Below are 15770 nucleotides of genomic sequence, written 5' to 3'. Positions count from 1 at the left end.
GCAGCACTTGGCTTTAACAAAGACCTATTGTCAGACCATCTAATCAGTCAGTTCAAACCACTGACTGTCATAAAAAATACTGTCCTCATGAGATTCAAAGACCCGAGGTTAATAGCAATTTGAAGAATATTACAAGTTTAATTGGATCAACAAAACTGAAGAGGTAAAAGAAAGACAGAAAGAACTCAGTATTGACAATCAGATGCTGAGAGAAAAGAAGTCCACAGACAGGAGGGAAGCCATAGCTGCTGTAAATAGGAAGACCCCAGCACAAGGATCAGTTATCCAGGGATTTACATGCTTGTTTTTGAGAAAGAAAGAAATCCACTGTTCCAAACATTTACCTTAAGAAGAGAAGACTAATAATTTATCAAAGTTTAGACTAAGAACATGAAGAATATCAAAAGCTGCTTCTGCTTGCCTTGAATAAGTAGGTGATACAGCTATGAAGAAGATTATTCACACACATACAAAAAAGGGACTGAGATAAAGAGCTCCTGGGTACAAAGGTACGAAGAATTCATACACTGGCCTAACATTTAGCCCATACTGTCAGGAATACAGATAAGTTGGAGGTCAGCCCGTGAGAGAACAAGTAGAAGCCTTGACAGAAGGGTGGTATGCAATCAATAAGACACACAAGTCTGGCACAAGTTTTCCCCAACCCAGTGCAGAAGACAGGCATGGGATAGAAGTGTTTGTCTTGTGTTTGTGTAATGACAATAGTGACAGGGCAAAGTGGAGACTCTAGTAGAGCTCAAGGCACATGTCACAATGTAGGCTCACTCATCTACCCTGGGCTACGTAGAGTTACAAACGTTCTCTGAGTTTCTGCCCTCAACATCAAATCTGCCAAAACTTACACACACAAAAATGAAAACATAGTAAGGTTTTAGATCTAGGGCAAGGTATTAATACCTTAACTTCTGTCTTATTTGAATGGTGACTGAAATTCCTGTCACTGGACTAAAGTGTCATGCCCTGTACTTTCTTAGAGGAAACCTTACAGGTAGAATCACAGAGCCCAGAAGATGCATCAAATGCCCAAGGACAGGGAAAGCAAGTGCTCTGGGCTGTGTTCTCATTTCCCCCTCTTGCTCAAATGCCCCAGGTGAGCTAATGCAATGTCTGACAAGCAAAAAATTTAAGCAAAAACAGAGTTTGAGTTTGGTTTTGAAATACAGGGGAAGAACAGGTGCTTTTGTTGTTAGTTGTTCGTTTAAAAAATTGATCAGGTTAAAAAATCAGAAGGACACAATGTGATGGTTACTTTCACCTGTCAACCTGAGATCTAGAGAGATCTAGGGTCACCTGAGAGGTGGGCCTCTGAGCATGTGTGTGGGGATGATTTTAATTAGGTTAACTGAAGTGGAAAGATTCGGCTGCAGTGGGTGGTACCATTCCCTAGGCTATACTACATAAAAAGGAGAAAGTAAGCTGAACATAGCCATCTACTGTCTCCGCTTCCTGACTGGATGCAATGCAAGCAGCTGCTTCAGGCTTTTTCTACCATGGCTGACTATTCCTTGAACTCTGAGGTAAATAAAGCCTTGCTTCATTAAGGGTCTTTGACATGTATTTTATCACAGCAATAGAAAAGTAACTATGACAGCCAGTCAGAAAATTATTTCACAAATTCACAAATCAAGCTAATATGCTGTATAAAATACTTAATTCTTAATTAGTTTTGTGCCATTCCAAGCTTAGTGAATTAATATTACACAATTATTTGGTTAAAATGGAATTAAGGCTTCACTATTATTTTTGTTTTGCATTTACTTTCCTGCTCCACTTTGTTATCTACCACAAATATATGCCAAATATTTTCAATACTGTCTAAAATGATCATAGTGATATGTCCACAGAAGATGGTGTCTCTGTCTCTGTGTCTGTCTGTCTGTCTGTCTCTCTGTGGGTGTGTGGGTGTATTGGCAGTCATCCCTTGGTATCATTTAAGAATTAGTTCAGCATAAACCCCCAACCAAAATTCAGATTCTCAAAAGTCCCTTATATAAACTGGCAACAGTATTTCCCTAACAATCCTATATTAATATACTAAGTCATGTCTATATTACTTATGATTCACATACAACAAATGTTATACAAATAGTTGTACTATATCATATAGGAAATAGTGACAAAAAACAATGTTTTTATGTGTTGGATGCTGTTGGGTGCAGTCATGGTTTTTCTTTAACATTTTCTGTCTGTTGTTGGTTGAATCCATAAATAAAGAACCACTGGACATGAAGCATCAGCCATCTGCGTGCATGAGAAGAGGGGAGAAGGGATTTTTAAAATCAAATCTAGGAAAGTGCCTGATGTGACTGCAGTGTTAATTCCAAACAGAAATGTAAACCCATTCTCCAAATCCTCAGAAATAAAAGATTTGCTTCTCAGCTGAGCTGCTGACTGTTCCATTCATAGCAAGGTGTCTGTATTACTATTTATTAATCAATCATGAGCTTGCACCTAAATGAGTTAAATGACATTTTAGCACTAACCCCTTTCTGAAAATAAAACTGTAGTTGTTTCAGAATTTTCACTAAAGATTCTCTCCAGACAGTCTGAATACCCTCCCTTAGCAGAGGAAGAAATCCAGTGTAAAAGTCTAGTGGGCAATTCTCAAAACCCCAAAAAGGAATGCATACTTAATGCAAGAAATAAGAACTAAGCAAATTCTTGCAAATTAACAAAATATGAAATTCAGTTATTTCAACCCCTTTCAATATAAAACAAATCATCCATACTGGTCACGCAGGCAGTTCCCTCTACATTCAAATCATTCACTTGAAGATAAGCTCCCACCAAACCCTTTAGGGGATTAACTAATTTACTGCACAGATACGGCACGTCTGTTGTAATAACAGGTAGGATGTATTGGGGTCGACCATTTATCAGAATTAGACTTCTTTTCTCAATTCACAGTGAATTATGCTGCCTACACGACTCCTCTCTCTCAGAGCCTGCCATCCCCTTATGGCCCCTAACGTGGCAGGCAAACAAAATTGACAGTCTCATCTTGTCAACAAGGGGCGATTCTCTTGAGAAGCCATTTAACTTTGCAGAGGAAGCAATGTATTAATGTGCTTGTCCCAGGAATGTTAATCATCTTCAGGCTTCCGATCTAACTTTGACATGAACAAAATCACCAAATTTGTTTACTAAATGAATCGTAATATGCTAATAAGAAAGCATGACATATATGGAAAAGCCAAACAGATGGTTTGTTTACTCCACTTTGCAACTTTATAAATGCTGTAACTCTGAAGATGTTAGTGAGAATTATTGGTTTGCTGGCAGAGGCAAACATGTCTTTTGCATACTAAATTTGGCACTACAGTTAGAAAACAATTTGTCATTGCTATGGAATGCATAAAAATGTTAACACAGTGATGGCATTTGGGAGGGCAGATGGGTGGACGCAGAATGTGTGTGCTGCATGGTCAGGTTGAGTATAGAATTGATATCCAACGACAGCCTGCTCCCTAACCATTTTAAGGCCGAATTGTGTCTCACACAAGAAGGCTTTTCAAGGGTGCGGTTGATTCAGTCATACCTGTTGCACTATAATGCAAGGGGAGTGTTATACTGCAAACGGGTGATGCTTCCACAGCTTTGGGAAATTTCTGAATCAAGAGGCTCATCTGGAGCTCCGTTACTGAGTTATTGTTGCTTAAAGGAAAGACAAGCCTCCTTTAAAGATAAGCTGTGCCGTAATTTTACGTTTTATATGTACCCAGGCTGGAAAAAAGAGACAACCTCCACATCTTCTGCTCCATATTCTATTGTCTAATAGTAATTTAGAAGATTTTTTCCCCCCAATAACAGGAATAAACTGCGTTTTTCACATTCAAATATGTCTTCCATTTTCAGTTTTTGTTTTTTTCCCCATGTAAAATATGAGGCGCTGATTTCTTTCTGAGATCATTTTAAAAGAAAATAATTTCTGCGAGGAAATGATTTTAAATGTTTTGTATCATTCAAACAGTTACTTTGTGATCTTAAGAGATGGCATCAGGGTTTTCTAAGTTTCCCCATGTAAAGAGACAATATCTTGCTGGGCTGTCTCTATCACTTACCCTTGGCTTTATCAAGAACTGTGTGTAGAAAATCAAAGTAATGAACTTGAAAACACAGATGAGCGTAATCTCATCTTCATACTTGTTCATATGCTGTCAAGCCGGCCAGTTGAAACATGGAATATTTCAATTAGCCCACTAGTGCTATACCTATGCGGCTACACATCTTAACTTGGAATCTTAACAAGGAATTTTTCCTTGTAGTCATACACGCAAAGTATTTTAATAAAGAGTTGCTTCTTGCTCCTAATGTTACTAGCCACTCCTAACATGCTATTCTGACATATATGGTTAACACTACCACTAATCTTGTAGCACTTCCTGGCATTCTGCTGTATATTGCTCAACTTTTTACCTACTGGCAGACTGGAAAAGTGAAGGTAAAGTGGTCTAAAGAACCACCAAGTTCTTGCTGTCCAAGGATCACTTTGGAGCAAGAAACATTAGTGCTGTCCCAGCCTGGCGCTTATATCTCATTTGAAACATCTCATTCCTCACCAACAAAGAAAATTTCAATAAAGTACTTTTACTGGTTTAACAACCTCGAGCTCCTGGGATTGTCAAAGTGCTAAGCCTTTTCCAAGGAGAGAAGAAATCAGCAGCTCAAATATAATTAACCTTCCATTCTCAATGCAAACTGCCACGCAAAGGAGCTCTGCGGTCTATTAGTGAAGTTATAATGGCCAACAGGCAGAAGCAAAATTGGTCAAAAAGTTGGCTGCTGCTGTCATATTTTTGGAATTATGATTAATGGTACTAATAATGTGGATGATTACTGATATGTGTATCTCCAGCAGTTTATCATATTGCTCTGGCTGCCTACATCCACAATAAACAGGATGCTATCATTTACCTCTTTATTGAAGGCAACCCTTCTCTTGAAGGAGCATATTCTAATTACTTCGTAATGTTTTATGTCTTAAACATTTTGCAGCTCTGGACCTTGCCAACTGCTTCATGTCTAGCATTGATTAATTACTGAAGGTTTAATCAAAATTTAGAACCTAATGCAGTCATTTATGAGCACACCACAGTGCCAAAGTACTTAGGCTCTGCTCCCGAGTTTGGAGAGTGTTCGCTTCAAAATCAAATCCCAGCCAGGCCGGAAGATCCAAGAATTTTCACCTTGGGTGCTCTGAGGTTGCCAATTCCATCTCTGCTGATGAATGGAAGGTAATCTAACTACAGGTAAACAGCAGCCTTACCTTCCCTCTCACCAGGGGGTTCCCTTCTTCCTCCCCACGAGCCCCCAAGCCCATAGAGCTGCACAGTCTGCTGCTCTGAGAAGAAGCTGGTGCTTTTGAATACTTGTCATGAGAACATAGTTTTGAAGTGGTTAAACAAGTGAAAAATAATTTGCTGGGACAAATACATAAGTTTTATTTTTTTTAATGTGGATTTTTTATGGTTCTGTCATACAACCATTCACCATTGAAGTTAAGTGTTTTTTTAATACCATTAGTGAACTGCTGAAATGGATGCTAATATAGCTTGGAGTGCTAATGTCAAGTCCTGGTAATAAAAAAGACAGACTGCTGAATGAAATAATTTCAAGTAAAAAAATAGAACAAAAGTGCTCGTCCTCTCTCTCTCTCTCTCTCTCTCTCTCTCTCTCTCTCTCTCTCTCTCTCTCTCTCTCTCCACTTTTATTGAATTGGGACTGACTGAGCCAATTGCTTTAGAAGTCTGTAAAACACAATTACTAGTGAGCAAAGTGACCTGCCAGTGCCCCCTCAGTGACAGTTACTGCAGCTCCCCTCATCCAGCCGTCAGCCTTCAGAGGCGTCCTTCCCAGGGACTGTTCTTAGCTCTATGTCTGCAGTTTTACTTAGAAAAGCTTCCTGTATCCCACAGTGATGGGAGTATATATTTCTAAGATATGTCTGGGTATTTCTGTTTAAATGTGTTTCCACATATAAACACACACATGTAGCACTGGTGTTCTTACATGAGAACATGAGCATGGCTCAGAGTAGCCAAGGATAGTTCAGATGTATCTATGCACCAGTGACACTGAGCCATCACCTACAAGCCTTCAGGTAGAATCACTTGGCTTTTCTTCTCTCTCTTTTCCAGGGTAAAGTCAAAATTAAAGCAAGCAAGAAAAAGAATTAAATTGGAATGGGTTAACATTTTCCCCCTTAGTTAATAAAAGAAGTAATAAACTCCATAAAATACTAGTTAAGATCACTAACATGTCAGCCCGACAGCTTTTACCAGGAATTTACAACTCTTTTTGTCATTCAAGCAGTTTGTGTTAGGACATAAAATGTAGGTATTTTTCTAAAGTGTGCCTGCCCTATGTGAAATGACTGAAGAAAAACTGTCCTTTCCTGAAATGTGTTCTCTCTTCCACTGCTTCTCAAGTACACACATCTTGGCACTTGAGAATCGAGGTCACTAGATCTCCTTTTAAATTTTTAACACTATAATTTCTTGGCAAGTGGAAACTTCTTTCATAGATTGACATATCCGTCACTTCGAAGGTCCTGAGAGTCTTTCGGGAGGCCGGGGGCATTACATTATTTCTGAGTAGCCTTGGGAAACAATAAGGACAACCTCGGGGTGAGACTCAGCAGCAAAGCCTCTCCTTGTTTTTGGAAACAAGGAGACAACAATAACTTAAAGGAGACAAAATAACTTAAAGGTAACAATACTTAAAGGTAGATGCTTTTTACTTAAGAGGCAGGGACCCTGCCAGGATTACAAAGGTGACTAGAGGGAAGGGATCCTACCAGGGTTACCTGAGAAAATATTAATGTGTATGCATAGTCTCACACCAACTTTCTATTATAAGGATTGTCTGCAAAAACAAGTATCACAAATGATATTTCACATAAGAAAGACTAACAGAAAAAACACAACAAAACAACAAAAACAACAACAACAAACCCAGCCTATTAGTTTTAGTGGCCCAGAAACAGGAAGCAGGAAAAACAAGCCTTTGCCTGTCAAGTCAGTGTGTCATGAAACATACTGCCTAGGTATTAAATATATGCCTTCTTTGGTATTTTGCCAGAATTTTCCAGACAAGACTGGTAAAACAGAAAGGCCTGGTCCTTTCTAGGGAAGAGCAAGAATTAAGGCTGTTTGGAAGCATTCTGTTTGTAGTGGGAGCTGCACAGTCACAGGAGATTTAATAGGACTTCACTCCACAGAATTTATAAAATACCTCTTTGCACATGCAAGGGAAATCGTTTGCTGGCCCTTGTGCCTTCTCTGGCACACAGCGCTGAAGATGGTGGCAGTGGAGGCTGCAGTTCTTCTGGAGGAGTGAAAGGTCAGCAGAGGTTTAAATGAGCTTGTCTTGCATCCAGCTGGGCCAGCAGGAGGTCATTAGGAAGATCCAAGGCTCACTTTAGGCTTGACAGAGTCTCTCCCCATGATACAAGGAGACCGTTTTGCTCATTGCTCTTCTCCCAGTGTATAAAAAGAACCCCGGGGACAAGAATGACACCGAAGTTTATCTTACTACCAAAGTTTTGCTTGAGGAGGGCACAACCAGCAATTACTCAGGAGGGGGATTTACTTTGTTTGTTTGCTTTTGATGGAAAGTAATGGAGATGAGTACAAAAGGCCTATTGATCTTCTGGCTCTATTGTGAAACCTAACAGAGGAGCAGTGGGGAGGCATCTCTTAAGGTCTAAAAGCCAGAGGACCTACAAAACTCCACTTTATAAAGAACTTTGTAAACAGGGAAGTGAGATTTGATTGGGCACAATGTAGGAAAGGAAGCAGTTATCTATTAAGAGGCTCTCCTCTGAGGATTAACATACTACTTGACAACTAATTACATTAGGGCACATATACTAATAGTTCCCTTGAATTGGTGCTAAGTGGCTCCTGTCTTGCAGGTGTCGCCTGGTCTTTACTGAAAAGCTCTCTCTAGAAAAGTTCTCTGTAAGTTTCTAAAGGTAGAGAATGATGGAAAAATGGAAGCTGCTCTGCTGAGAAGGTGATAACAGGAGGCAGGTAGCTTGCTCTCGCATCTTCACCTCTGTTGTTAATATATGCAGTGGCTCGTCGGAGGGGCTGATGTTAATTTATTCCTGCACACCTGTACAGGGCTGGAAGTCAGGTAACAAGGTGAGCAGAATCTATGCATCTCTGTGTTTAGCTATGGCTACCCAGAGGCCTATACAGGAACAAATTTAGTTCTGGAGACATCAGCAGGTTTTAACAAACCAAATACAGATGTCTTACCTCTATACAAATCAAGAACTTTACATGTTTAAATTTGGACTGATTTAACTAACAATCACAAAGAAGGTTCACACTTGGAATCAATGGCTGCCTCATATTTATTTATAAATCACCCTAGGCAGATATTATTTTGTTTTAAAATTTATTCATCTGGCTGTACCAACCTCCACACACTTTAAAGATCAAGAAGAGGCATTTACCACTGATATAATGTATGACAAACTTCAGCAATTACTGTTAGATGGTAACAAAGGAACAGACAAAAGGTCACAAGGATGACAATGTCTTTCATTACAGATCATTCATTTCAACTGACAGGATTTTGAAATCTCTAATCACCAAAGCAAATGATGAGCAAACTGAGGAAAACAAACAGAACTGGATTTAGCTGTTGGTTTGCCACCCCCATGTCCAAATAAGAAGCATATGTATGGGTTTTTCTTATAAACAGGTGAGTGGCTAGTGATCCATCCTAAGATCAAATATTAAGTCAGAGGATGAGACAGGAGCACAGGGAATCTAAATTCTGTCGAGTGTGACTATCATGCTTTTTATGAACACTGCAGCTCCAGGCCACTTGGTTAGAACTTCTTGATGGGGCATATGGCATACACACAGTTCTACAACCTAGCCTCCTGTTCCCTGATAGAACCCCAACTCAGCAGTAGAAAAATCAGGGGGTAAATAAGGAAGAAATGTGGTAGTCTTCTTCCAACACCAGACCCCTTTGAGAGGAAATGAGTTACATTTCACTCAGTCACTCAGAAAAAAAGGTCATTCTCCAAGCTAGTTAGTGAGGAAGTGAGTGAACTGTGCATATTATCTTGTTCTTTGTCATTAATGTGAACTGCTGATTGATCAAATATACCATTATTGACAAGTATACACAGAAGGCTACCTCTGATAATGTTGCTGTCTACTGTCAGCCCTGACAAACCTTACACTTGTGTCTTTCTTTCACTGTCAAACCTAAGCCATATTACCTAACATCTTTCTATCTGCACTTTACTCACATGCCTAAGAAGACCCCAAATGTACTCTCTTGTGATTCCAACTCCTATAAGGAATTGTGGCCTGAAGGATAAGACGTTGGTAAACTGAGGGAAGTTTTATTACTGGTGTCCTAGGAGTCCTGTACCCTTCAGCTATCATAGGGATAGTTTTTACAAGAAATGTCCCCTCTGGTACTTTATTTGTACAAGGAAGACACTGTGGAGTCAAGGATGGATGCAGCTAGGCCTCTTTAGAGTAGTAAGAAATAGTTTGGAGACAGGAGGTCTAAAGACAAAGGACAGTTTCTTGGAAAGGCCTGTTCACTGAAGAGAAAGGTAAGAAAAGTCCTCATGGTTTTAATCCATCGCAGTTTACTGAAGAAAGAAGATGGGAAGACAGGCTCTCTGGAGTTTGCATAGCTGTTAGATAGAAGACCCAAAAGGTAAATCTAAGATGGATCAGAGACAAGACCCGAGAACCTCTGCACAAGGGGACACAGCCACTGGCCGACATCATTGACGGAGGATGGTTAAAGTCTGAAAGAGGAATTAAATTATGTTCCAAGGTCCACTCTGCTGAGAGTCAGGAAGACTCAATGGCATCACTGTTTCTTGTTATTTTGGTGGCAGCTAGCCTCACATCACTATGTTAATTTAAGTCATCATCTCAACAGGATGAATACTTTTCTTTGACAAAAAAAGTCAAACTTAAAAGTATACTTAAAAAAAAAAAATTTAACCTGAGATCAAAAGATCTGTTTATTAATTAGAAAGCCAAATTAAAATCAAGAATAAAAAGCTCTCGTTTTAAAATCTTTTTTCAATTTGAGTTTTGTCATTTATCATGTAATAAAAATTTGAAGTGAAAAAGTTTAGGTACAGTTAGTATTCTATCCCCTCATCAATGTATGGACTGTCTCTTCAAACAGCTCCTCTGCACTCCTCTTGTACTTAGAAGACCATGGCTCTAACTTCTGTGTGGCTGGCATTGGCTCATCTCCCAAGTCCTTACAATACAAGTGGCAACTAATTTTTTATTTTCTGTCAGCAAATATTTTCTCTCAGACCAACAAATTCTGTCTCTACAGCACTTCCTTTTGTGTTGGGACACAGACACAGGAGCACTTGTGTTTTCTAGTAGTTCTTAATTAGTAAAAGCACCAGGCTTGAATCCTTATCTTATCCTGAGCTACTTAGTCTAGTGTTATGAACTGTGATGTTTTCAGCAAACGAAAAAGTGGAAGGAATTCATGCAAATAAGCTTAAGTGTTGGCTTGTCTTCAAACGGTCCATTTTTATAAATATTTTATGTAAGTTTTCACAAGTCTTTTATATTTGTTTAAATTTTTCAATGAAAATATTTCAATGCATTAGCCTCATCATTACTAACATACTGTTTAAAATCTGAAAGAATACAATTGTGATTCTGGAATGGGTGGTGAGAGTACTGAAGTACAGTATACTATCTGGAACTCCTTCAGACTCTCAATGAGAGCTTGGAATTGAAAATAACGTAACACCCCACCCCACCCCCAAACAGAACTGGATAGTAGAGGTAGGGAATCATTAAAAGAATACAATGTGGCACCTGCTGTGTGAGTAAAAAGAAAAAACTTATGTATATTCATTAATAAACAGGATTGATCTTTCACATGTGAAAATGTTTCAAAGACAGGTCACACTGCTTTGCAGTGCTATATATATTTTAAAGTCAAGTCAGGGTTTTAGTAGCTAGCCTACACTGGGGTCTAACTGTCTGTCCCCAGATCCTCCAAGTGCTATGTTTACAGGATGGACTACCACATCAGTCCCAGTGGGACTTTCATTACTTTATGCTTCATCAAAGACCAACAAAGAAACTCTAGAATAGGATGGTAGGTCTTTGGAAAACTGATTATATATATATATATATATATATATATATATGGAAATATGTATAAATATATAAATATATACATTTAAACTATTAAATACAACTCTATCTGAAAATATTAAAAAGTTAGTATAAACCAAATAATGCATCTCTTAAAATAGGAATGACTGGGTGATGAACGATCCAGGTTGGGCTGGGGTACTATGTAAAGGACTTGCTCAAAGGCTCATCCTCCATAGTGAAGGATCACCTTGTTGCCCACCAATGAATGCCTTCTCTGACATTCCGTTCCTATTGTAATAGAGTTGATAAAGAACATGGTAGGTTTAAGACCAGCTGCTTCTGCTTAAGTTTCATGGTTTCAGAATGACAGTTACATATCTAGAGAGTGATATCATCTGAGGGCTGTACATAATATATTCTAACTAATCCTAAAGTATGTAGTTAGGCATGTCCCCACTTCTGTGGTGAAGTCCTATGGCAGATTACATTTTAGAGATGTGCTCAAAGATACTATGGAGCTGAAATAAAGAAATCCATGCCACCAGACTCTTTCATCATATCAGCAATTATTTTGGCCTTATCTTCTGATAGTTTCATGATTTGTAAAGAATTGAAAAACACACTAAATACTTGTGTAAGGAATGATAACATTTCTGGTTATACCTACGGCAATGCAGGCTGTCTCGATGTCCTGGACCTATGATTCTTTCCATCTGTAAATTTCTGTTTCTATATTGGATAAATATGTGTGTGTGAAGATAAAATATTGGTTCAATTTAAGAGCCACAGGCAAAGTATATATATGTATAGATGACAGAAGCCGTGGCTTCTAAGGAAAAGTTCATGGGGAAGCAAGGAACTGTGTACTGTTAACTTACTCACACCTAAATGTATGGAAACATAAACACACACACAGACATACACATACACAGAGAAAAATGGCATGCATTACCAGGTAAGATGATATGATTCTGCATGCTTAATCATAACAAGCACTGGATACATAAAGCCTTCAATGAGCATGGCAGTTTAGTGATCATGTGGTCAATATGGGCAATCCTTACAGTCCATCAAGAACATCTAACTTCTGAGTCCACCTTGACTGACCTGTACCCCCACCCTCAGCAGGAGGAGCCAATGGAGATTTACTGACCTGTCTCTGCTTCGACGAGAGGGGAAGGCAGCGTTGCAGCCAGCCACTGTGCAGACATGCATCTCCTTTAAGTGAACGTTCCGGTAGTGCAGCTTCACACTGTAGGAGCTTTTGAAGCTCTTCTTGCACACGTAACAGATTTTGGGGTCTGGGCTAGAACACAGGTCACCTTCAGGGGAGAATTTTTGAGGGCTTCCATAATTCAGAGACGATGCAAAACTTTCATGCAGGGCAGCCATGCTGGCCCCCCCACCATTGTATAGTCCGTACTGGCTCATGTAAAACATGTCATAAGTGGGGTCTGTAAATTCTTCCTTTACCTTGATGACATCCTGGTGAGACGGCTCACTGTGGTTCTCATCAGGCCTCTCACTGTTCATCAGGACTTTTTCGCTCACCTCACTGTGAATGTGTTCATCCCCTTCCATGGATTCCTCACCGAGTTTAGGCTCTGAAGACTCGGACTCATTCTCATAGTCCCGCTCGGGCTCCTGGTCCTCAGATGTCATACTGTCAGCCCTTCTTATTTCAGTTCTTGAAATGCAGCGGGTCCTGTTATGCTTAGAGAAGTCCTTCACAGACATGCCTGGGCTCATCTCATCTTGGGAATGGCAATGATTGTCATGGCTCATGTCATTGACCACGGTCGCACCATCATTAGGATCGTCGTCGTCGTCATCAAACTCGTCAGCAGTATCAATGATTTCCTTCTCAATTTTTACAGGCATGCTTGACTTCCTAGGCTTTTTCTTAGGTGCCAGTTCAGTACTGGGCTCATGAGTGCCCATCATCACTGCTGGCACTATTGGCTCAGAGGGTGGAGGAGGGTGCTGTTCTATGGTGCCACTGGTTGGAATGATGGGACTGGTTGGGAGGGAGGTTGGAGGACTCACCATTTCCCCTGGAGTAAGTAAACTTCTATAAAAAGGAGGAACTGGCTGCACAGTCTTTAGCCCAGAAAATACTAGCTGGCTTGGGAGAGGGTTCTGTAAGACAGGGTCTAGTGGAGGAGTGGTAAAACCCATCGGGGGCCGGCCAGGACTCGTGAGTGTGAGATTTGATTTTGTACTTGCTATGACTGGAGTGGCAGCTCCTGACGTAGCCCGAATTAAATCTTTGTCTCGGTTATTCCTTAGCATAGGCATGTGAAGGCGGGGGTTGGGGTTTGCACTGTGGCGATTCCGACTTCGAAGAGAACTAAAGACCATGTTGCAACCTTCAATGGTACATCGATGTTTAATCTTCAGGTGAACAGCATTATAGTGAATTTTGAGAGTACCTTTGTCATAGAATGTCTTCCCACAAGCATTACAGAATACCCTTCCTTTCCTCGAGGCTGACCCCATTCTTCTCATACGGTGAATCCGGAATGAGCTTTTTGGGTGTTCAGTTTTGCTTAGGTCACTGACTGGGGCAGAATTCTGAATTGGGGAGACACATGCTGGCTCGGTTTTGGGTTCCACATTAGTGATGCTAGTCAGGGCGTTTCTATTCGGCGTCTGGTCACTTTTATATGGTGTAGGCGATACTTCAGATTCACTGCTCTCATTGTATTCATTCTGGGTTGAAATGCTTGGTTCCCTCAGCCTCAGTCCGGGCTGCTCTAGAAGCAGCCCGTTGGGTGGCAACCCTAACAGTGGGGCAGAGACGGGGTTTATATACTGGAATGGAAGTAGAAATGCAAGGCTGTTTGGTATGTTTTCAAAATGATGAATGCTAGAAGGATTGCTGTTCTCTAAGTGAGCGAGGAGGCTAGGACTCCTGGTGCGATTATTGCTCTCAATGAAAGTCCTTATATCCGAGTCTGTCTTTGAAGATGGTACAGCCACGGCTTGCCCTTCTTTCTCCTGAATTGCCATCAGCTCCACAATAGATTTGGTTTCCCCAAACCGCAGAAACTGCTGAAGGGTGATGATTTCCTCTTCTCGAGACATGATGGCCCAGCGGTCCAGTACTTTGCCAGCAGCGTCCTGCAGGCCACATCAAAGAAACAACAAAGACAAATACAGAAAACTTATTGATTGTGCATAATTATTCAATGAAACTAAAGGTGCTCTGCCAGCTTATGAAACACAGAGAGCAGGAAGAGAAAGCAGCATGTGAGCACTGTTACTAAAAGTTAACATGCAAAGCCAACTTCTCTGCCATGTAAATGTAGCAATTACAGTCACGGTTATAGAAACAGATTGAGTTTAATAATGTCAAAGCAAACAAAATGCAGACCACTGGGGCTCTGTGATCTAAAATGCCTTCAGTACTGCCATTTTAACAACAATGATTTATATACTATGCAACTATTTAGCATGTATTAGTATAAGATGTGAACTCTGGCTGTGCAATCTAGTAAAATGCAAAAAAAAAATTGTACCCTAATTTTCATTAAATAATGACAGCATAGGAAAGAATTCAGTACAGTTCATGAAATGTACTCCTTCAACTCAAGCAGATACGTCACCAGATGCAATGACAGATATCCCATTAAGTAGGAGTTACATGACTTGTGGAATTAAAAAAAAAAATCAGTAAAATAGCGTTTCTCCCTCATAACTCCAGCACTCACTTCAGTGTACACTGTCTTCTGAAAATGGCTGTGCTTTAATCCTGGCTGAGAGTAGGCTTTCATGAGGTGGAGTAAAGGAAATGTCACTTGTGAATAGCAACTTTCCCCTTCTTGAAATATGACTGTCATCCAGCCATTTAACATTTGAGGTATTCTTCAAGTGTAGGACATTTTAGGATTTTGTTGTAAAGGACAGGAATAGATATCTGAAAAGCACGTTACGGCTTTAGATAGAATAAACATGTAAAAAGTTGTCTGTCAGCATCCTCCTCTGATAGCAAAGGAAGTCCACAGAGACCACACCTCAGCAACCATCAGACTATGTGTTGTTAAATATACATTAAAAAGCATTTCACACTTTCATTTTTTTCTAGTAACTATGAGATTTGCCTGGAGGTAGGACTTAAAAATCCTGCAACCTAATGTCAGGCAATCCATTTTAGCATGGGCTGAGAGAAATCTATTCAAACAGTTAAATAATGACTATGTGAATTTTTTAAGGCCTCATTTCTTAGACCCACCAGGATCAGAGCTCTTTGCAGCCCTCCTCTGTGCATGACACTCCAACTCTGACCACCAGCTTAAGAGAGCACAAAACCTTCCAGAAAAACAAAATGGTGTTGAGGGAGTTGGAGAAGTGGTCTAGCTGTAGGAAACTGGTTAGCATGTGTGAGGTCTTGGGTTCAGCACCAAAACAAATTTAAAAAATGACAACACAGTTATTAATTACAAAGACAAATATTATAACTTGACACTAGAGAAATCTAATACACACTGCCTTGAGAGTTAACATCAATGGAGGAAGACATATAAGCATCTTGTACTCCTGATGGCATATGGTGATTGCCAAGGGTAGTCTTATAAACATTTTTTTTCTTCAACATAATCATGAGAAAGGATCAGG

At 40.0% G+C, this 15770-nt stretch overlaps 1 protein-coding gene across 4 annotated transcripts in view; it reads right to left on the bottom strand.

The window, feature by feature from the left end:
- The window catches only part of Bnc2 (basonuclin zinc finger protein 2), a 402767-nt gene that overhangs the window by 12767 nt on the left and 374230 nt on the right, over positions 1 to 15770 (bottom strand). For all 4 annotated transcript variants that reach the window (XM_076934704.1, XM_076934703.1, XM_034503818.2 and 1 more), the window contains one exon: positions 12307 to 14276. In XM_076934704.1, coding sequence (XP_076790819.1) covers positions 12307 to 14276 — 1970 coding nt within the window. The remainder of the gene's footprint in view (positions 1 to 12306; positions 14277 to 15770) is intronic.

The sequence above is a fragment of the Arvicanthis niloticus genome, chromosome 5, assembly GCF_011762505.2.
Source record: "Arvicanthis niloticus isolate mArvNil1 chromosome 5, mArvNil1.pat.X, whole genome shotgun sequence".
NCBI classification, from domain to species: domain Eukaryota; kingdom Metazoa; phylum Chordata; class Mammalia; order Rodentia; family Muridae; genus Arvicanthis; species Arvicanthis niloticus.
The sequence above is the reverse complement of the archived record's forward strand: the minus strand, read 5'-3'. Positions and strand labels throughout refer to the sequence as shown.